The sequence below is a fragment of the Triticum aestivum genome, chromosome 7A, assembly GCF_018294505.1.
Source record: "Triticum aestivum cultivar Chinese Spring chromosome 7A, IWGSC CS RefSeq v2.1, whole genome shotgun sequence".
Lineage (NCBI taxonomy): Eukaryota > Viridiplantae > Streptophyta > Magnoliopsida > Poales > Poaceae > Triticum > Triticum aestivum.
The window spans coordinates 614,995,302-615,019,903 of NC_057812.1; the positions used below are offsets into that span (position 1 = coordinate 614,995,302).

General features: G+C 46.5%; 1 protein-coding gene and 1 pseudogene across 1 annotated transcript in view; one reads left to right on the forward strand and one right to left on the reverse strand.

Annotated features, from left to right (window-relative positions):
- LOC123153570 (uncharacterized) lies at positions 1-23,519 on the reverse strand (annotated as a pseudogene).
- LOC123148648 (cadmium/zinc-transporting ATPase HMA2) overlaps positions 23,336-24,602 on the forward strand; it is a 17,523-nt gene continuing 16,256 nt past the window's right edge. Inside the window, exons 1-2 of the mRNA XM_044568123.1 lie at positions 23,336-23,716; positions 23,904-24,188. Coding sequence (XP_044424058.1) covers positions 23,981-24,188 — 208 coding nt within the window. The 5' untranslated portion in view covers positions 23,336-23,716; positions 23,904-23,980. The remainder of the gene's footprint in view (positions 23,717-23,903; positions 24,189-24,602) is intronic.

Consider the following 24,602-nt stretch of genomic DNA (forward strand, 5'->3'; position numbering starts at 1 on the left):
TTACCTCACTCTTGCCATGGCGGCGGAGAAAAGGTCGCTCGAGGCGTCTGCGTGGTGAGTTGACAGTGCGGCGGCGACGAGCGACGGCGAGACAGGCCGCGGCAGCGTGCTGCCGTGCTCGTCGCCCTCGATCCAATCGTGAAAGTCGAAGAGGGAGGGAGGGAGTGGGAGAGGCGTATACGTGGGCCTCTAAGGGCATCTCCAGCCGGCCCCCCAAGACGCCCTCCCAGGCCACTTTTTAGACGCCGGCGGGCAAAAAACACCCCACTCGGGCCCCCAGAAAGCTGTTTTTCGCCGGATTTGACGAAAGTTAGCGCCGACACACCCACCCTAATCCCAGGCCCCTGGGGCAGCTGGGGACGCCGACATGTCTTTTTTGCATGCACAGGCCCACTTGCCAGCCCCTCTTTCTTCCCTCTCTCTCCTCTCTCCTTTCCTTTCTCTTTTCTTTCTCTTCTCTCCTCTTCTTTTCCATCCGCCACCTACCACACACACAGCCGAAGCGGAGCACGCATGGCTGCGGAGGGGCTCGTGCCCGGCGCGGAGCGGACAGCGCATGGCCGGGGCGGGGCTCACGCTCGCCGGCCATCTTCGACGTCGCCGGCGAGCAGTCCCCTTGCATCAGCACCAACAGCTTCCCCACCGCTTCCGGCACGGCTGCCAGCGCCTCCCTCATCTTCCGCTCCCCGCCTCCGGCGCAACAGGACAGCCACAACAACGCCACCACGGCCTCGCGCCCCATTTGCCCATCACGGCCGCTGACGCGGCTGCAGTGGGCCGCCTCTACTACAGCATCAGTGCGGACTCCGCCGCGGCTGTGGGCGCGGCCGCCACGGCGAGCGCGAGCGTGGGCACTGCGTCGGCTCGGACCATCGACGCTCGGGCAGGCCGCGCGCGTACCTGCACAGCCGCGGCCATGCACAGGATGGCTGCCGGTGATGCGGCCTCCTTGAGGATCCTCAACAGATCGGTTTCTTGGCATCTTCGCTGACTCCGCCCGCAGACAAGACGGCAGCCATGGCCTCCACAGCCATCTTGACCCGTCCATGCTTCTCCGTGTCGTCCCGGGTCAGGTAGGGCACCATCTCCGGCGCCATGGAGGCTAGGATCCTCACCGCGTCGACGTGCGCGTCGGTGCCCCCGCCCGCGCACTCCACGGCGCATGGCCGGGGCGGGGGCTCGCTGTTGGGGAACGTAGCAGAAATTCAAAATTTTCCTACGTGTCACCAAGATCTATCTATGGAGAGACCAGCCACGAGGGGAAGGAGAGTGCATCTACATATCCTTGTAGATCGCTAAGCGGAAGCGTTCAAGAGAACGGGGTTGATGGAGTCGTACTCGTCGTGATCCAAATCACCGATGATCCTAGTGCCGAACGGACGGCACCTCCATGTTCAACACACGTACAGCCCGGTGACGTCTCCTACGCCTTGATCCAGCAAGGGGAGAGGGAGAGGTTGAGGAAGACTCCATCCAGTAGCAGCACAACGGCGTGGTGGTGGTGGAGGAGCGTGGTGATCCAGCAAGGCTTCGCCAAGCACCGCGAGATATGAGGAGAAAGAGAGGGGTAGGGCTGCGCCAAGATAGAGAGGAACTCGTATGTTGTGGGCAGCCCAAACCTCAAGTATATATAGGGGAAGGGGAGGGGCTGCGCCCCCACCTAGGGTTCCCTCCCTAGGGGTGGCGGCAGCCCCCTAGATCCCATCTAGGGGCGGCCAAGGGGAGGGGAGAGGGGGAGGCGCACCAGGGTGGGCCTTAGGGCCTATCTGCCCTAGGGTTTGCCCCCCTTTCCCACTCCCTTGCGCCTTGGGCCTTGGTGGGGGGCGCACCAGCCCACCTGGGGCTGGTCCCCTCCCAAACTTGGCCCATGCATCCCTCCGGGGCTTGTGGCCCCACTTAGTGGACCCCCGGGACCCTCCCGGTGGTCCCGGTATGTTACCGATAAAACCCGAAACTTTTCCGGTGACCAAAACAGGACTTCCTATATATAAATATTTACCTCCGGACCATTCCGGAACTCCTCGTGACGTCCGGGATCTCATCCGGGACTCCGAACAACATTCGGTAACCACATACAAACTTCCTTTATAACCCTAGCGTCATCGAACCTTAAGTGTGTAGACCCTACGGGTTCGGGAACCATGCAGACATGACCGAGACGTTCTCCAGTCAATAACCAACAGCGGGATCTGGATACCCATGTTGGCTCCCACATGCTCTACGATGATCTCATCAGATGAACCACGATGTCAAGGACTTAATCAATCCCGTATACAATTCCCTTTGTCTATCGGTACGATACTTGCCCGAGATTCGATCGTCGGTATCCCGATACCTTGTTCAATCTCGTTACCGGCAAGTCTCTTTACTCGTTCCGTAACACATCATCCCGTGATCAACTCCTTGATCACATTGTGCACATTATGATGATGTCCTACCAAGTGGGCCCAGAGATACCTCTCCGTTTATACGGAGTGACAAATCCCAGTCTCGATTCGTGCCAACCCAACAGACACTTTCGGAGATACCTGTAGTGTACCTTTATAGCCACCCAGTTACGTTGTGACGTTTGGCACACCCAAAGCACTCCTATGGTATCCGGGAGTTGCACAATCTCATGGTCTAAGGAAATGATACTTGGCATTAGAAAAGCTTTAGCATGCGAACTACATGATCTTTATGCTAGGCTTAGGATTGGGTCTTGTCCATCACATCATTCTCCTAATGATGTGATCCCGTTATCAATGACATTCAATGTCCATGGTCAGGAAACCGTAACCATCTATTGATCAACGAGCTAGTCAACTAGAGGCTTACTAGGGACATGGTGTTGTCTATGTATCCACACATGTATCTGAGTTTCCTGTCAATACAATTCTAGCATGGACAATAAACGATTATCATGAACAAGGAAATATAATAATAACCAATTTATTATTGCCTCTAGGGCATATTTCCAACAGTCTCCCACTTTCACTAGAGTCAATAATCCAGTTCACATCGATATGTGATTAACACTCAAGGTCACATCCCCATGTGACTAACACCCAAAGAGTCTACTAGAATCAATAATCTAGTTCACATTATCATGTGATTAACACTCGATGAGTTCTGGGTTTGATCATGTTATGCTTGTGAGAGATGTTATAGTCAACGGATCTGAACCTTTTAGATCCGTGTGTGCTTTACAAATCTCTATGTCATCTCCTAGATGCAGCTACTACGTTCTATTTGGAGCTATTCCAAATAACTGTTCTACTACACGAATCTAGTTTACTACTCAGAATAATCTGGATTAGTGTCAAAGTTTGCATCGGCGTAACCCTTTACGACGAACTCTTTTACCACCTCCATAATCGAGAAAATTCCTTAGTCCACTAGTTACTAAGGATAACTTTGACCGATGTCCTGTGATCCATTCTTGGATCACTCTTGTACCCCTTGACTGACTTATGGCAAGGCACACTTCAGGTGCGGTACACAGCATAGCATACTGTAGAGAGCCTATGACAAAAGCATAGGGGACGACTTTCGTCCTTCCTCTTTCTTCTGCCGTGGTCAAGCTTTAAGTCTTAACTTCATACCTTACAACTCAGGAAAGAACTCCTTCTTTGACTGATCCATCTTGAACACCTTCAAGATCATGTCAAGGTATGTGCTCATTTGAAAGTACCATTAAGCATTTTGATCTATCCTTATAGATCTTGATGCTCAATGTTCAAGTAGCTTAATCCAGGCTTTCCATTGAAAAACACTTTCCAAATAACCCTATATGCTTTCCAGAAATTCTACGTCATTTCTGATCAACAATATGTCAACAACATATATTTATCAGAAATTCTATAGTGCTCCCACTCACTTCTTTGGAATACAAGTTTCTCATAAACTTTGTATACACCCAAAACTTTGATCATCTTATCAAAGCATACGTTCCAACTCCGAGATGCTTACTCCAGTCCTTAGAAGGATTGCTGGAGCTTTGCATACTTGTTAGCATCTTTCAGGATTGACAAAACCTTCCGGTTTGTATCACATACAACCTTTCCTCAAGAAAATCGTCGAGGAAACAATGTTTTGACATCCTATCTGCATGATTTCATAAATAATGCAGTAATCGCTAATATAATTCCAACAGACTCTTAGCATCGCTACGATGAGAAAGTCTCATCGTAGTCAACTCCTTGAACTTGTCGGAAAACATCTTAACGACAAGTCGAGCTTTCTTAATGGTGATACTTACCATCATTGTCCGTCTTTCTTTTAAAATCCATATGTACCTAATAGCCTTACGACCATCAAGTAGTTCTTCCAAAGTCTACACTTTGTTTTCATATATGGATCCTCTCTCGGATTATATGGCCTCGAGCCATTTTGGAATCCAGGCCCACCATCGCTTCTCCATAGCTCGTAGGTTCATTGTTGTCTAGCAACATGACTTCCAAGACAGGATTACGTACCACTTTGAAGTAGTATGCATCCTTGTCATTCCACGAGGTTTGGTAGTGACTTGATCTGAAGTTTTATGATCACTATCATAAGCTTCCACTTCAATTGGTGTAGGTGCCACAGGAACAACTCCCTGTGCCCTGCCACACACTAGTTGAAGAGGCGGTTTAATAACCTTATCAAGTCTCCACCATCCTCCCACTCAATTCTTTTCGAGAGAAACTTTTCCTCGAGAAAGGACTCGATTCTAGAAACAATCCCTTATTGCTTTCGAATCTGAGACAGGAGGTATACCCAACTGTTTGGGTGTCTTATGAAGATGCATTTATCCGCTTTGGGTTCGAGCTTATCAGCCTGAAACTTTTTCACATAAGCGTTGCAGCCCCAAACTTTTAAGAAATGACTGCTTAGGTTTCTCTAAACCATAGTTCATACGGTGTCATCTCATCGGAATTACGTGATGCCCAATTTAAAGTGAATGTGGTTGTCTCTAATGCCTAACCCATAAACTATCGTGGTAATTCGATAAGAGACATCATGGTATGCATCATATCCAATAGGGTGCAGTTATGATGTTCGGGCACACCATCACACTGTGGTGTTCTAGGCTGTATTAGTTGTGAAACAATTTCCACAATGTCTTAATTTTGTGCCAAACTCGTAATTCAGATATTCATCTCTATGATCATATCATAGATATTTTATCCTCTTGTCACGATGATCTTTCAACTTCACCTTGAAATTACTTGAACCTTTCAATAATTCAGACACGTGATTCATCAAGTAAATACACTCAACATCTACTCAAATCATCTGTGAAGTAAGAACATAACGATATCCACTACACGCCTCAGCACTCATTGGACTGCACACATCAAAATGTATTACTTCCAACAAGTTGCTTCCTAGTTCCATTTTACTGAAAATGAGGCTTTCAGTCATCTTGCCCATGTGGTATGATTTGCATGTCTCAAGTGATTCAAAATCAAGTGAGTCCAAACGGTCCATTTGCATGGAGTTTCTTCATGCATATACACCAATAGACATGGTTCGCATGTCTCAAACTTTTCAAAACGAGTGAGCCCAAAGATCCATCAACATGGAGCTTCTTCATGCGTTTTATACCGATATGACTTACGTGGCAGTGCCACAAGTAGGTGGTACTATCATTACTATCTTATATCTTTTGGCATGAACATGTGTATCACTATGATCGAGATTAAATAAACCATTCATTTTAGGTGCAAGACCATTGAAGGTATTATTCAAATAAACAGAGTAACCATTATTCTCCTTAAATGAATAACCGTATTGCGATAGACATAATCCAATCATGTCTATGCTCAACGCAAACACCAATCTCGATGGTAGAGGGAGCGTGCGATGCTTGATCATATCAACATTGGAAACACTTCCAACACATACCGTCAGCTCACCTTTACCTAGTCTCCGTTTATTCTGTAGCTTTTATTTTGAGTTACTAACACTTAGCAACCGAACCGGTATCTAATACCCTGGTGCTACTAGGAGTACTAGTAAAGTACACATCAACACAATGTATATCCAATGTACTTCTATCGACCTTGCCAGCCTTCTAATCTACCAAGTATCTAGGGTGGTTCTGCTTCAGTGACTGTTCCCCTTATTACAGAAGCACTTAGTCTCGGGCTTGGGATCAACTTTGGGTTTCTTCACTAGAACAGCAACTGATTTGTTGTTCCATGAAGTATCCCTTTCTTGCCCTTGCCCTTCTTGAAACTAGTGGTTTTACTAACCATCAACGATTGATGCTCCCTTTTGATTTCTACTTTCGCGGTGTCGCGAATAGCTCAAGGATCATATCTATCCCTGATATGTCATAGTTTATCACGAAGCTCTAGCAGCTTGGTGGCAATGACTTCGGAGAAACATCACTGTTTCATCTGGAAGATCAACTCCCACTCGATTCAAATGATTGTTGTACTCAGATAATCTGAGCACAAGCTCAACAATTGAGCTTTTCTCCCTTAGTTTGCAGGCTAAGAAAATCGTCGGAGGTCTTATGCCTCTTGACGTGGGCACGAGCCTGAAATCCCAATTTCAGCCCTTGAAACATCTCATATGTTTCGTGACGTTTTAAAACGTCTTCGGCGCCTCAACTCTAAACCGTTTAACTGAACTATCACGTAGTTATCAAAATGTGTATGTCAGATGTTCGCAACATCCACAGACGACGTTCGAGGTTCAGCACACTGAGCGGTGCATTAAGGACATAAGCCTTCTATGAAGCAATGAGGACAATCCTCAGTTTACGGACCTAGTCCGCATGATTGCTACTATCAACTTTCAACTAAATTTTCTCTAGGAACATGTCTAAATAGTAGAGCTAAAGCACGAGCTATGACATAATTTGCGAAGACCTTTTGACTATGTTCAGGATAATTAAGTTCATCTTATGAACTCCCACTCAGATAGACATCCCTCTAGTCATCTAAGTGATTACATGATCCAAGTCAACTAGGCCGTGTCCGATCATCACGTGAGACGGACTAGTCAACATCGGTGAACATCTTCATGTTGATCGTATCTATCATACGACTCATGCTCGACCTTTCGGTCTCTTGTGTTCCGAGGCCATGTCTGTACATGCTAGGCTCGTCAAGTCAACCTAAGTGTTTTGCATGTGTTCCGAGGCCATGTCTGTACATACTAGGCTCGTCAACACCCGTTGTATTCGAACGTAAGAATTTATCACACCCGATCATCACGTGGTGCTTCGAAACGACGAACTTTCGCAACGGTGCACAGTTAGGGGGAACACTTTCTTGAAATTTTAATGAGGGATCATCTTATTTACTACCGTCGTTCTAAGCAAATAAGATGCAAACACATGATAAACATCACATGCAATCAAATAGTGACATGATATGGCCATCATCACTTTGCTCCTTTTGATCTCCATCTTCGGGGCTCCATGATCATCATCATCACCGGCATGACACCATGATCTCCATCATCGTGTCTTCATGAAGTTGTCTCGCCAACTATTACTTCTACTACTACAGCTAACGGTTAGCAATAAAGTAAAGTAATTACATGACGTTTATGTTGACAAGTAGGTCATAAATAAATTAAGACAACTCCTATGGCTCCTGCCGGTTGTCATACTCATCGACATGCAAGTCGTGATTCCTATTACAAGAACATGATCATCTCATACATCACATATATCATTCATCACATCCTTTGGCCATATCACATCACATAGCATACCCTGCAAAAACAAGTTAGACGTCCTCTAATTGTTGTTTGCATGTTTTACGTGGCTGCTATGGGTTTCTAGCAAGAACGTTTCTTACCTACGCAAAACCACAACGTGATATGCCAATTGCTATTTACCCTTCATAAGGACCCTTTTCATCGAATCCGATCCGATTAAAGTGGGAGAGACAAACACCCGCCAGCCATCTTATGCAACTAGTGCATGTTTGTCGGTGGAACCGGTCTCACGTAAGCGTACGTGTAAGGTTGGTCCGGGCCGCTTCATCCCACAATGCCGCCGAATCAAGATTGGACTACTAACGGTAAGCATATTGAACAAAATCAACGCCCACAACTACTTTGTGCTCTACTCGTGCATAGAATCTACGCAATAGACCTAGCTCATGATGCCACTGTTGGGGAACGTAGTAGAAATTCAAAATTTTCCTACGTGTCACCAAGATCTATCTATGGAGAGACCAGCAACGAGGGGAAGGAGAGTGCATCTACATACCCTTGTAGATCGCTAAGCGGAAGCATTCAAGAGAACGGGGTTGATGGAGTCGTACTCGTCGTGATCCAAATCACCGATGATCCTAGTGCCGAACGGACGGCACCTCCGTGTTCAACACACGTACAGCCCGGTAACGTCTCCTACGCCTTGATCCAGCAAGGAGAGAGGGAGAGGGGTACAGCAAGGGGAGAGGGAGAGGTTGAGGAAGACTCCATCCAGCAGCAGCACAACGGCGTGGTGGTGGTGGAGGAGCGTGGTGATCCAGCAGGGCTTCGCCAAGCACCGCGAGATATGAGGAGAAAGAGAGGGGTAGGGCTGCGCCAAGATAGAGAGGAACACATGTGTTGTGGGCAGCCCAAACCTCAAGTATATATAGGGGTGTTGGGGAACGTAGCAGAAATTCAAAATTTTCCTACGTGTCACCAAGATCTATCTATGGAGAAACCAGCAACGAGGGGAAGGAGAGTTCATCTACATACCCTTGTAGATCGTAAAGCGGAAGCGTTCATATGAACGGGGTTGAAGGAGTCGTACTCGTCGTGATCCAAATCACCGGAGATCCTAGTGCCGAATGGACGGCACCTCCGCGTTCAACACACGTACAGCCCGGTGATGTCTCCCACGCCTTGATCCAGCAAGGAGAGAGGGAGAGGTTGAGGAAGACTCCATCCAGCAGCAGCACAACGGCGTGGTGGTGATGGAGGAGCGTGACAATCTTGCAGGGCTTCGCCAAGCACCACAGGAGAGGAGGAGGAAGAAGAGACGCAGGGCTGCACCAAGAGACAGAGATTGAATCGCGTGTATTGGGCAGCCCCCAGGCCTCATATATATAGGGGAAGGGGAGGAGGGTGCGCCCCCTCTAGGGTTCCCACCCTAGAGGGGCGGCAGCCCCCAAAACCCATCTATGGGTGGCGGCCACAAGGGGGAAGGAGAGGGAGGCGCAGGGAGTATGGGCCTTAGGGCCCATCTGCCCTTAGGGTTTGCCCCTTCTCCCCTTCTAGCCGCATGGGCCATGGTGGGAGGCGCCCTAGCCCACCTAGGGGCTGGTGCCCTCTCATACTTGTCCCATGTATGCCTCTGGAGCATGTGGCCCCACTTGGTGGACCCCCGGGACCCTCCCGGTGGTCCCGGTACATTACCGATATCGCCCGAAACTTTTCCGGTGACCAAAACAGGACTTCCCATATATAAATCTTTACCTCCGGACCATTCCGGAACTCCTCGTATCGTCCGGGATCTCATCCGGGACTCCGAAAAACATTCGGTAACCACATACAAGCTTCCTTTATAACCCTAGCGTCACCGAACCTTAAGTGTGTAGACCCTACGGGTTCGGGAGACATGCAGACATGACCGAGACGTTCTTCGGTCAATAACCAACAGCGGGATCTGGATACCCATGTTGGCTCCCACATGTTCCACGATGATCTCATCGGATGAACCATGATGTCAAGGACTCAATCGATCCCATATACAATTCCCTTTGTCTAACGGTATTGTACTTGCCCGAGATTCGATCGTCGGTATACCGATACCTTGTTCAATCTCGTTACCGGCAAGTCTCTTTACTCGTTCCGTAACACATCATCCCGTGATCAACCCCTTGGTCACATTGTGCACATTATGATGATGTCCTACCGAGTGGGCCCAGAGATACCTCTCCGTTTACACGGAGTGACAAATCCCAGTCTCGATTCGTGCCAACCCAACAGACACTTTCGGAGATACCTGTAATGCACCTTTATAGCCACCCAGTTACGTTGTGACGTTTGGTACACCCAAAGCATTCCTACGGTATCCGGGAGTTGCACAATCTCATGGTTTAAGGAAAATATACTTGACATTAGAAAAGCTTTAGCATACGAACTACACGATCTGTGCTAGGCTTAGGATTGGGTCTTGTCCATCACATCATTCCCCTAATGATGTGATCCCGTTATCAACGACATCCAATGTCCATGGTCAGGAAACCGTAACCATCTATTGATCAATGAGCTAGTCAACTAGAGGCTTACTAGGGACATATTGTGGTCTATGTATTCACACGTGTATTACGATTTCCGGATAATACAGTTATAGCATGAATAAAAGACTATTATCATGAACAAAGAAATATAATAATAACATATTTATTATTGCCTCTAGGGCATATTTCCAACAGTCTCCCACTTGCACTAGAGTCAATAATCTAGTTCACATCGATATGTGATTAACACTCAAGGTCACATCCCCATGTGACTAACACCCAAGAGTTCTGGGTTTGATCATGTTATGCTTGTGAGAGAGGTTATAGTCAACGGGTCTGAACCTTTCAGATCCGTGTGTGCTTTACAAATCTCTATGTCATCTCCTAGATGCAGCTACCACGCTCTATTTGGAGCTATTCCAAATAACTGTTCTACTTGGAGCTATTCTAAATTGTTGCTCCATTATATGTATCCGGTATCTCTACTCAGAGCTATCCGGATAGGTGTTAAGCTTGCATCGACGTAACCCTTTACGACGAACTCTTTTACCACCTCCATAATCGAGAAAATTCCTTAGTCCACTAGTTACTAAGGATAACTTTGACCGCTGTACTGTGATCCATTCTTGGATCACTCTTGTACCCCTTGACTGACTCATGGCAAGGCATACTTCAGGTGCGGTACACAGCATAGCATACTGTAGAGCCTATGTCTTAAGCATAGGGGACGACCTTCGTCCTTTCTCTCTATTCTGCCGTGGTCGAGCTTTAAGTCTTAACTTCATACCTTACAACTCAGGCAAGAACTCCTTCTTTGACTGATCCATCTTGAACACCTTCAAGATCATGTCAAGGTATGTGCTCATTTGAAAGTATTATTAAGCATTTTGATCTATCCTTATAGATCTCGATGCTCAATGTTCAAGTAGCTTAATCCAGGTTTTCTATTGAAAAACATCTTTCAAATAACCCTATATGCTTTCCAGAAATCTACGTCATCTCTGATCTATGATATGTCGACAACATATATTCATCAGAAATTCTATAGTGCTCCCACTCACTTCTTTGGAAATACAAGTTTCTCATGAACTTTGTATAAACCCAAAATCTTTGATCATTTCATCAAAGCGCACATTCCAACTCCGAGATGCTTACTCCAGTCCATGGAAGGATCGCTGGAGCTAGCATACCTTTTAGCATCCTTAGGATCGACAAAACCTTTCTGATTGTATCACATACAACCTTTGCTTACGAAGACTGGTAAGGAAACTCGTTTTGACATCCATCTGCCAGATTTCATAAATGCAGCTAATGCAAACATGATTCCGACGGACTTAAGCATCGCTACGGATGAGAGAATCTCATCGTAGTCAACTCCTTGATCTTGTGAAAAACTCTTTGCCACAAGTCAAGCTTCATAGACGGCGATATTACCGTCCACGTCCGTCTTCTTCTTAAAGATCCATTTATCTCAATGGCTTGCCGATCATCGGGCAAGTCCATCAAAGTCCATGCTTTGTTCTTATATATGGATACTATCTCGGATTTCATGGCTTCTAACCATTTGTCGGAATCCGGGCCCACCATCGCTTCTCCATAGCTCGTAGGTTCATTGTTGTCTAGCAACATGACCTTCAAGACATGATTACTGTACCACTCTGAAGTAGTACGCATCCTTGTCGTCCTACGAGGTTCGGTAGTGACTTGATCTGAAGTTTCATGATCACTATCATAAGCTTCTACTTCAATTGGTGTAGGTGCCACAGGAACAACTTCCTGTGCCCTACTACACACTAGTTGAAGTGATGGTTCAATAACCACATCAAGTCTCCACCATCCTCCCACTCAACTTTTCGAGAGAAACCGTTCCTCGAGAAAGGACCCGATTCAAGAAACAATCCATATTGCTTTCGGATCTGAATTAGGAGGTATACCCAACTGTTTTGGGTGTCCTATGAAGATGCATTTTATCCGCTTTGGGTTCGAGCTTATCAACCTGAAACTTTTTCACATAAGCGTCGCAGCCCCAAACCTTTAAGAAACGACAACTTAGGTTTCTCCAAATGGTGTCGTCTCAACGGAATTACGTGGTGCCCTATTTAAAGTGAGTGCGGGTGTCTCTAATGCCTAACCCATGAACGATAGTGGTAATTCGATAAGAGACATCATGGTACCCACCATATCCAATAGGGTGCAACTATGATGTACGGACACACCATCACACTATGGTGTTCCAGGCTGTATTAGTTGTGAAACAATTTCCACAATGTCTTAATTCTGTGCCAAACTTGTAATTCAGATATTCATCTCTATGATCATATCATAGATATTTTATCCTCTTGTCACAATGATCTTCTACTTCACTCTGAAATTACTTGAACCATTCAATAATTCAGACTTGTGTTTCATCAAGAAAATATTCTCAACATCTACTCGAATCATCTGTGAAGTAAGAACATAACGATATTCACTGCATGCCTCAGCACTCATTGGACTGCACACATCAAAATGTGTTACTTCCAACGAGTTGCTATCTTGTTCCGTCTTACTAAAACGAGGCTTTCAGTCATCTTGCCCATGTGGTATGATTTGCATGTCTCAAGTGATTCAAAATCAAGTGAGTTCAAATGGTCCATTTGCATGGAGTTTCTTCATGCATATACACCAATAGACATGGTTCGCATGTCTCAAACTTTTCAAAAATGAGTGAGTCCAAAGATCCATCAACATGGAGCTTCTTCATGCATTTTTATACCGATATGACTTACGTGGCAGTGCCACAAGTAGGTGGTACTATCATTACTATCTTTTGGCATGAACATGTGTATCACTACGATCGAGATTTCAATGAACCATTCATTTTAGGTGCAAGACCATTGAAGGTATTATTCAAATAAATAGAGTAACCATTATTCTCTTTAAATGAATAACCGTATTGCGATAGTCATAATCCAATCATGTCTAGGCTCAACGCAAACACCAAATAACAATTATTCAGGTTTTAACACCAATCTCAATGGTAGAGGGAGCGTGCGATGCTTGATCATATCAACATTGGAAACATTTCCAACACATATCGTCAGCTCACCTTTAGCTAGTCTCCGTTTATTCCGTAGCTTTTATTTCGAGTTACTAACACTTAGCAACCGAACCGGTATCAAATACCCTGGTGCTACTAGGAGTACTAGTAAAGTACACATCAACACAATGTATATCCAATATACTTCTATCGACCTTGCCAGCCTTCTCATCTACCAAGTATCTAGGGTAATTCTGCTCCAGTGGCTGTTCCCTTTATTACAGAAGCACTTAGTCTCGGGTTTGGGTTCAACCTTGGGTTTCTTCACTAGAGCAGCAGCTGAATTGCCGTTTCATGAAGTATCCCTTTGTTCCCTTGCCCTTCTTGAAACTAGTGGTTTCACCAACCATCAACAATTGATGCTCCTTCTTGATTTCTACTTTCGCGGTGTCAAACATCACGAATATTTCAAGGATCATCATATCTATCCCTGATATGTTATAGTTCATCACGAAGCTCTAGCAACTTGGTGGCAATGACTTTGGGGAAACATCACTATCTCATCTGGAAGATCAACTCCCACTCGATTCAAGTGATTGTTGCACTCAGAAAATCTGAGCACAAGCTCAACGATTGAGCTTTTCTCCCTTAGTTTGCAGGCTAAGAAAATCGTCGGAGGTCTCATACCTCTTGACGTGGGCACGAGCCTGAAATTCCAATTTCAGCCCTTGAAACATCTCATATGTTCCGCGATGTTTCGAAAACGTCTTTAGTGCCTCAACTCTAAACCGTTTAACTGAACTATCATGTAGTTATCAAAACGTGTATGTCCGATGTTCGCAACATCCACAAACGACGTTTGAGGTTCGGCACACTGAGCAGTGCATTAAGGACATAAGCTTTCTACTGTCCGCATAATTGCTACTTTCAACTTTCAACTATATTTTCTCTAGGAACATATCTAAAACAGTAGAACTAAAGCGCGAGCTACGACATAATTTGCAAAATCCTTTTGACTATGTTCAGATAATTAAGTTCATCTTATGAACTCCCACTCAGATAGACATCCCTCTAGTCATCTAAGTGATTACATGATCCGAGTCAACTAGGCCGTGTCCGATCATCACGTGAGACGGACTAGTCATCATCGGTGAACATCTTCATGTTGATCGTATCTACTATACGACTCATGCTCGACCTTTCGGTCTCCGTGTTCCGAGGCCATGTCTGTACATGCTAGGCTCGTCAAGTTAACCCTAAGTGTATTGCATGTGTAAATCTGTCTTACACCCGTTGTATGTGAACGTAAGGATCTATCACACCCGATCATCACGTGGTGCTTCGAAACGATGAACTGTAGCAACGGTGCACAGTTAGGGGAGAACACTTCTTGAAATTGTTGTAAGGGATCATCTTATTTACTACCGTCGTTCTAAGTAAACAAGATGCATAAACATGATAAACATCACATGCAATCAAATAGTAGTGACATGATATGGCCAATATCATATAGCTCCATTGATCTCCATCTTCGGGGCTCCATGATCATCATCGTCACCGGCATGACACCATGATCTCCATCATCATGATCTCCATCATCGTGTCTTCATGAAGTTGTCACGCCAACGACTACTTCTACTTCTATGGCTAACACGTTTAGCAATAAAGTAAAGTAATTTACATGGCGTTGTTTAATGACACGCAGGTCATACAATAAATTAAGACAACTCCTATGGCTCCTGCCGGTTGTCATACTCATCGACATGCAAGTCGTGATTCCTATTACAAGAACATGATCAATCTCATACATCACATATATTCATCACATTCTTCTTGGCCATATCACATCACATAGCATACCCTGCAAAAACAAGTTAGACGTCCTCTAATTGTTGTTTGCGTGTTTTACGTGGCTGCTATGGGTTTCTAGCAAGAACGTTTCTAACCTACGCAAAACCACAACGTGATATGTCAATTGCTATTTACCCTTCATAAGGACCCTTTTCATCGAATCCGTTCCGACTAAAGTGGAAGAGACTGGCACCCGCTAGCCACCTTATGCAACAAGTGCATGTCAGTCGGTAGAACCTGTCTCACGTAAGAGTACGTGTAAGGTCGGTCCGGGCCGCTTCATCCCACAATACCGTCGAAACAAGATTGGACTAGTAACGGTAAGCATATTGAACAAAACCAACGCCCACAACTACTTTGTGTTCTACTCGTGCAAAGAATCTACGCAATAAACCTAGCTCATGATGCCACTGTTGGGGAACGTAGCAGAAATTCAAAATTTTCCTACGTGTCACCAAGATCTATCTATGGAGAAACCAGCAACGAGGGGAAGGAGAGTTCATCTACATACCCTTGTAGATCGTAAAGCGGAAGCGTTCATATGAACGGGGTTGAAGGAGTCGTACTCGTCGTGATCCAAATCACCGGAGATCCTAGTGCCGAACGGACGGCACCTCCGCGTTCAACACACGTACAGCCCGGTGATGTCTCCCACGCCTTGATCCAGCAAGGAGAGAGGGAGAGGTTGAGGAAGACTCCATCCAGCAGCAGCACAACGTTGTGGTGGTGATGGAGGAGCGTGGCAATCTTGCAGGGCTTCGCCAAGCACCACAGGAGAGGAGGAGGAAGAAGAGACGCAGGGCTGCACCAAGAGACAGAGATTGAATCGCGTGTATTGGGCAGCCCCCAGGCCTCATATATATAGGGGAAGGGGAGGAGGGTGCGCCCCCTCTAGGGTTCCCACCCTAGAGGGGCGGCATCCCCCAAAACCCATCTATGGGTGGCGGCCACAAGGGGGGAGGAGAGGGAGGCGCAGGGAGTATGGGCCTTAGGGCCCATCTGCCCTTAGGGTTTGCCCCTTCTCCCCTTCTAGCCGCATGGGCCATGGTGGGAGGCGCCCTAGCCCACCTAGGGGCCGGTGCCCTCTCATACTTGGCCCATGTATGCCTCTGGAGCATGTGGCCCCACTTGGTGGACCCCCGGGACCCTCCCGGTGGTCCCGGTACATTACCGATATCGCCCGAAACTTTTCCGGTGACCAAAACAGGACTTCCCATATATAAATCTTTACCTCCGGACCATTCCGGAACTCCTCGTATCGTCCGGGATCTCATCCGGGACTCCGAAAAACATTCGGTAACCACATACAAGCTTCCTTTATAACCCTAGCGTCACCGAACCTTAAGTGTGTAGACCCTACGGGTTCGGGAGACATGCAGACATGACCGAGACGTTCTCCGGTCAATAACCAACAGCGGGATCTGGATACCCATGTTGGCTCCCACATGTTCCACGATGATCTCATCGGATGAACCACGATGTCAAGGACTCAATCGATCCCATATACAATTCCCTTTGTCTAACGGTATTGTACTTGCCCGAGATTCGATCGTCGGTATACCGATACCTTGTTCAATCTCGTTACCGGCAAGTCTCTTTACTCGTTCCGTAACACATCATCCCGTGATCAACCCCTTGGTCACATTGTGCACATTATGATGATGTCCTACCGAGTGGGCCCAGAGATACCTCTCCGTTTACACGGAGTGACAAATCCCAGTCTCGATTCGTGCCAACCCAACAGACACTTTCGGAGATACCTGTAATGCACCTTTATAGCCACCCAGTTACGTTGTGACGTTTGGTACACCCAAAGCATTCCTACGGTATCCGGGAGTTGCACAATCTCATGGTTTAAGGAAAATATACTTGACATTAGAAAAGCTTTAGCATACGAACTACACGATCTGTGCTAGGCTTAGGATTGGGTCTTGTCCATCACATCATTCCCCTAATGATGTGATCCCGTTATCAACGACATCCAATGTCCATGGTCAGGAAACCGTAACCATCTATTGATCAACGAGCTAGTCAACTAGAGGCTTACAAGGGACATATTGTGGTCTATGTATTCACACGTGTATTACGATTTCCGGATAATACAGTTATAGCATGAATAAAAGACTATTATCATGAACAAAGAAATATAATAATAACATATTTATTATTGCCTCTAGGGCATATTTCCAACAAGGGGAAGGGGAGGGGCTGCTCCCCCACCTAGGGTTCCCTCCCTAGGGGTGGCGGCAGCCCCCTAGATCCCATCTAGGGGCGGCCAAGGGGAGGGGAGAGGGGGAGGCGCACCAGGGTGGGCCTTAGGGCCCATCTGCCCTAGGGTTTGCCCCCCTTTCCCACTCCCTTGCGCCTTGGGCCTTGGTGGGGGGCGCACCAGCCCACCTGGGGCTGGTCCCCTCCCTCACTTGGCCCATGCATCCCTCCGGGGCTTGTGGCCCCACTTAGTGGACCCCCGGGACCCTCCCGGTGGTCCCGGTACGTTACCGATAAAACCCGAAACTTTTCCAGTGACCAAAACAGGACTTCCTATATATAAATCTTTACCTCCGGACCATTCCGGAACTCCTTGTGACGTCCGGGATCTCATCCGGGACTCCGAAAAACATTCGGTAACCACATACAAACTTCCTTTATAACCCTAGCGTCATCGAACCTTAAGTGTGTAGACCCTACGGGTTCGGGAACCATGCAGACATGACCGAGACGTTCTCCAGTCAATAACCAACAGCGGGATCTGGATACCCATGTTGGCTCCCACATGCTCCACGATGATCTCATCGGATGAACCACGATGTCAAGGACTTAATCAATCCCGTATACAATTCCCTTTGTCTATCGGTATGATACTTGCCCGAGATTCGATCGTCGGTATCCCGATACCTTGTTCAATCTCGTTACCGGCAAGTCTCTTTACTCGTTCCGTAACACATCATCCCGTGACCAACTCCTTGATCACATTGTGCACATTATGATGATGTCCTACCGAGTGGGCCCAGAGATACCTCTCCGTTTATATGGAGTGACAAATCCCAGTCTCGATTCGTGCCAACCCAACAGACACTTTCGGAGATACATGTAGTGTACCTTTATAGCCACCCAGTTACATTGTGACGTTTGGCACACCCAAAGCACTCCTACGGTATCCGGGAGTTGCACAATCTCATGGTCTAAGGAAATGATACTTGACATTAGAAAAGCTTTAGCATACGAACTACATGATCTTTGTGCTAGGCTTAGAATTGGGTCTTGTCCATCACATCATTCTCCTAATGATGTGATCCCGTTATCAATGACATCCAATGTCCATGGTCAGGAAACCGTAACCATCTATTGATCAACGAGCTAGTCAACTAGAGGCTTACTAGGGACATGGTGTTGTCTATGTATCCACACATGTATCTGAGTTTCCTGTCAATACAATTCTAGCATGGACAATAAACGATTATCATGAACAAGGAAATATAATAATATCCAATTTATTATTGCCTCTAGGGCATATTTCCATCACTCGCGCTCGCGCAGCTGTGGCGGGGGGCTCGCGTGGCCGGAGCGGAGCACGCGTAGCCGGGGAGGGGCTCGCGCGCGCATGGCCGGGGCGGGGAGGGCCTCGTCTTCTTCGTCCTTGCAATGGCCGTCCCCATGGCCACGAGCGAGCAGGGGGGAGCTGGTACGTGCGTGCACGCGCGGGCGGCAGCAGCGGAGGGCGGCCACGGCCAGGCGCGGGCGGCAGCAGCGGAGGGCGGCCACGGCCAGGCGCGGGCGCGAGCTGCTGGAAGGCGACGCGTTCGACGGCCTCGCTTGAGGGTGGAAACGGCTGGAGATCTTTTCACCCCCAAGCCAAAAATTTCGCGGGCAGCCCCCCAAGCGGCGAAAAAAATGCCTCCTGGGGCCGAACGGTTGGAGATGCCCTAATGGGCTTGAGGCTGCATGGCCGTGTCCTGCCGTATCCCGAGGGCGTCCCCGGCGTATCGTCATTTTTTTTCTTTTTTAATAATAATCAGAAGTCATGATACGCACGGCCTGGTATCCCGGCCGTATCGTGCGTATCGCCATATCGGCCACGTGCGGTACATGGACACGCCAGCTTTTGACGTATATCGGTGCTTCATCATAGGATAGGAGATATGATGCCAGTGGGATCCACGACATTGCCGCGCGTAGGATCGATCTACCCATCTTCTCTGTTGGAACTGAAAATGTACAAAGCGGATGCTTAAAGCTTTCCCAGGTTTTCTCACTACAGAGTCGTGAAAGATGCGGGTTTCAGAGTTGCACGCATCTTCTCTCGTACTTGTAGGTTTCACATTCCTTTATGCACCTGACCTTCTTGTTTCAAACTACTTTTTTTAACACAATACACACGTAGGCGCTCATATACGGCATATCATCTTGAATGAATTTTATAAAGTCTGGTGGGCCGGAATACCACAGTCCCTCTAACCATCCAATCACAGGTTGGTTCGCTCAAACTACGTATTTTAAAACGTATGCTTTCTCCGTCCGATCGCACTTACTCCCTCTGCTTTATCTAAGGTGTATTGTTTCAGGCACGGTGACCGAAGCAACAAATTATAGATAATTTAAGATAAAAATACCCTTGATAATTTTGTTGGTTAGTGGCAAGTAAATCAGTTAGGCTATGAAATGAAGAGATACTGACAATCAGGAGAGAGATATTTTATTTTCTTTTTCTAGAAAAAGAGATACATGCAATCAGAAGAGATATTATTTCCTTTATTTTGAAGGGCTAAAAGAGAGATTACGAGATATTAGAAAAAATGCACCTTACGTTGTTGGATTTTATCATAAACATATGCACCTTATATAAAGGAACGGAGGGAGTATTGATCTGCATCATTCTATAACCTGGGGTAATGGGGGAAACGCGGTGTTGCAACATCATCCCTGCTCCATGTTTGAGTGGATGTAAATGAATCTTCTTCTTTTTTACGAAAATGATGCCACTAGTGCAGAACCGGGCAATAGCACCGGTTCGTAAGGCCCTTTAGTGCCGGTTCGGTAACCGGCACTAAATTGTGGGCACTAAAGGTCCCCCCCTTTAATACCGGTTCAGCACGAACCGGTGCTAAAGGGTAACCACGTGGCACGAACCAGCTCCGTGGGCGCGTAGAACATTAGTACCGGTTGGTAACACCAACCGGTACTACAACCGGTACTAAATGTTTGGGTGTGTTTTGGTTTTATTTTTTATTTTTACTTTAATTTTGTGTTTTTAATTTAATTTAGTGATTGTTTTACATTATAATGAGTTGTTAAATCATTAGATGAATATACCGCAGATCAGTTTGACTGGATGCATGTGGATCCTAGCTAAGTCATCAAGTATATGTCATATCTATATTATATATACTTGATCACCTAATTAAGTGATCGAGGTAATATGGATATGGCATATACTTGATTACTTAGCTAGAATTCATCCAGTTGAAACTAATATGCAGTTTCTTTCATAAATGATATAATAACTCATCATCATCATCATATTAATATCAAAACTCTTGCATCATATATATCATCACCAACAACAGTTTTCATAGCTAGCTAAAAATCATCATATAATAGTCGTCTCATTACCACTACTTAATCATCATATAGTCATTACCGCTATCTAATCACCACCAACACTAGTTTAAACAAGAAATATTCACTTGTACCAGAAGCAAAGATATCATCGAGTTCAACATGGTAATGATATTATAAGCGTTCATAACACCACAAAAGCAAATCACTCTTTGAGATTAAGTTCAGGACGAAGAACACGGACATGAGAGGACAAGTACTAAGAACATGAACTAGCTAATTAATCACTCCTGCTGCTCTCTCTCAGGTAAAATAGTATAGAACATGTATAGCTTTGCTGATTCATCATATTGGAGCATGCAGATGAACCTGTCTCCTAATCGTGGGTTGCGCTTCTGATTGCTGCCCCCTAGTACTTCTCTGTGATCGTTTACAATTTTGCTCCAATATTTTACTATTAAGCATTCCTCGCTATTAGAAATCCTGAATGCACTAAAGTGCATTGTAGGATATCTTGGCCGTAAGCTAACAATATTCATGGTACCTTTAGTCTCGATCCAATCAGGCACAACATTCATCAGGAGTCCTTGTTGAAGAACATCGTATAGTAACATACTTAGCAATGAAGTTTAGCTTAAAAAATAATGTATGCAAAAGATGCACTAAGAAGAAATAGTAGAAATCTTACCATCTTTCCTAAATATATGTGATCGTAGTTCAGTACGAACACTATTGGTCGCACGTTTTGAGTACTAACATTTCTAAGTGCAGGAAAAAAAATTGTCTTGACAACATCAAGATCCTCAAGCCATGAAACATAATGACTTGTCTCCTCGCAGTTTAGTTCAGCCCCGGGACAGTGGACGGTCCTGTCTACTAAGCGTCAGACATGTTTGCTTGATTGGAAGTAAGCTGTCAATATAAATTGAGATTTATTAATTATTCAACTGGTTCAAATACCAAGCCCCGGGACAGTGGAAGCATGCAGATGATACCATGCTAAATTTCAACATTTTCACAGTTCATTTTGTAGAGATTTTCAATTTCACGGTCATTTAGCTCTTTAAACAATTTGGTAAATGATTGAAAAATAACAAATGATGTCAGAACATGTTGGAAGTTGATGACGTCGCTTTGAATGTTGCATACGGAACACAAGAAGTTCGGAGTTCAAATAAGTTATTAAAAATAAAAAAGAGGTGCAATGCTGGTTAATTTGCTTCAAGCCTTTCGGAATAGTGTAGACTGCACTGCACATAGCTCAGTGCAATCTATGCTATTCCGAAAGGCTTGAAGCTAATCAACGTGCAGGTGAGCATTGCGCCTCTTCGTCATTGTCTCTCACTCACGACTTATAAACCGCTCATACTGCCTCTCTCTTGGCAAGGTGGGACTAAAAATCAGCTTACTAAGAAACTCTAGTACCGGTTCATGCCATGAACCGGTACTAAAGGTCGTCGTGGGGGCCCCAGCCTGACCACTGGCCTCATTAGTACTGGTTCATGGCATGAACCGGTACTAAAGGTTGCCCACGAACCGGTACTAATGATGCCCGCCCGCCTAGCCGTTGAAACCGGCACTAATGGTCACATTAGTGTCGGCTCAAATTCAACCCGGCACTAATGTGCTTCACATTTGACCCTTTTTCTACTAGTGTGCAAATCTACTACTCGGAATGAGTATTAAAGTTTACTGGAAGTACAAAGCACATCAAGCACCGGAGTTTGCCAGCAAGGAAATTAAAGTTGTATAATTAACAACAGCTCCCTCTGTTCACAAATATAAGATATTTTGGATATTTCAATATGAATTATATACGGGTTGAAATGAATGAACAAATACATTAAAACCTGTTTATATACATCCAATTCAAAAAAGTTAGAACATCTTATATTTGTGAACGGATGGAATACTAATTATAAATTATTTTCTCTCTTATGTGCACGAGACAAAATATCATTGTTATCCTGTTATTTATTTTGACACGGCTCTTTCTTTCCCCTCTTGCAAGGCGACTAGGGTGAAGCCTTTCTCCCCTCGATTTCCTTCAGCGAGCCTATGTATTGCATCCCTTCTGTCTACCGCCGGTGGTGAACCTAGTTTTTTGGTCTTGGGGGCATCATAGTACAAATTTTGTCAAAAAATTACACAACTAATATTAAATTTTGGTCTAAGCATTGTCATAATCTCAGTAAACAATCTAAAATTGCATTAAATCGTCATGTATTAGGTTTCTTGTGGTGAAACCGCCCATCAAAGTTCAAGTCCTAGACTTGGCACCGAGCGACTATGAGGTGTCTATGATGACTTCGTCAATCTCAAGATGTGATTCCGGCTCAAAGTATCTCAGAGGTGCTCATATGGATAGGGTGTGCGCGCGTGCATTCATATGATGAGTGTATGTGTGTGTATATAGGGCTTCTGCGATTGGACCGTGTTAAAAAGGAGACTGGGTTTTCGTTTCTGCCCAAACGTCTCAAAATATTTCAAACTACATTTTTCTAGGTAACTATGGCATTCTGAAAAAACTTTTTTTAGGGGGTTTCTAAAAAATAATACCAATTGGGAGGGTCCTCCCTGGAAACTAAAAAGATACTGCAACTTCTTCCATATGAAAACTGAGAAAGACAGGCCTAACCAGGCGTGGCCCAAACGGAAACCAAAACGAGGCGGTTGATGGAACCACGGGGGAGGCCTGCTTGCGTTTACATCAGGCGCGGAGGCGGTTAATCAACCCGGCCTCCGAACCACACCTTCCCTCCCCCCACAAGCGGCCGTCTCTCTCGGCTTTCCGGCACGGCCCCGAACCGCAGTTCATCACGCCTCTCCCTCCTCCCCTCCGCCCGATCCGTCTTGGACTCCTGGGTGAACTCGGCACTGCCGGTGGGATCCCCCGGAATCCCAGTGCCGCCTCCGTCACCATCCATCCGCCCCGCCCCGCCCCGCCCGGCCCCGATCAGCACGCGTCGCTCTCCCCGTCCTGCGCTCGCACCGTTTTCCAGCACCACGCTCCGCGCCGCTCGGCGTTATATACCCGCCCCCCTCCCCTCACCTGCCACTGCATCGCCATCATCCTCCTCCTCGTCTCCTTCTTCCCCCGCTCCGCGCTCCCGGCCGTCGCGAGGTAGGTGGGCCGGCACAGTTAATGGCGGGCGCGCGGAGTCCAGTCCAGGGATATTAAATCTCTAGAGGCGCCTCCGAACCTACCACCATACATCATACACCACCACCAACACCGCACGCCAAGATTGCTCTGCTCCGCTCCGCCCCCGCTAACTCTTCTTGGCTTCTTGCCGCCGTGTCGCGCGCAGGCAGAGGGAGGGAGGCACGGGCAGGTGAGAGAGGCGCGCAAAGAAGCGGGAGCGAGCAAGTGTACGGAGAGGGAGCGATGGGGGACTCGGCGGCGCCGGCGCCGGCGGCAGGCAGGCTGGAGAAGAGCTACTTCGACGTGCTGGGCATCTGCTGCCCGTCGGAGGTGCCGCTGGTGGAGAAGCTGCTGGAGCCGCTCGCCGGCGTGCACAAGGTCACCGTCGTCGTGCCCTCCCGGACCGTCATCGTCCTCCACGACGCCGCCGCCATCTCCACCGCCCAGATTGGTAAGCACCAACATTTTTTCCAACCGGGCTCACACCCCTTTCCATTAATTTTGCAATCAACGAACATACATCAGTCTGTTACTGTTTTTGGAGAGTATCGCAAAATGAGCATCGAGCCGAATAAGGCCAACTACCAAGCAAAGGAGACTGAAAGGGGAGAGCGGGTTGGTGCATCGCCAGGAAACCCACTGCATAATAGCCCTGTAACGGACTATCAGCCGTGGGGCGAAAACCTGGCGACACAATCAACCAAAGTTCGCTATAGACTTAACCTGACTAGAGGCTAAACTTGAAAGGATAGGACCACCAACACCAAAAAGAGCAATCCAGCGGGCATCAAACCCTAGTGGATATAGGCCAAGCTAAGATGGAGACTAACATGATCTAACCAATCTGTATGCCATCTTCATCTCC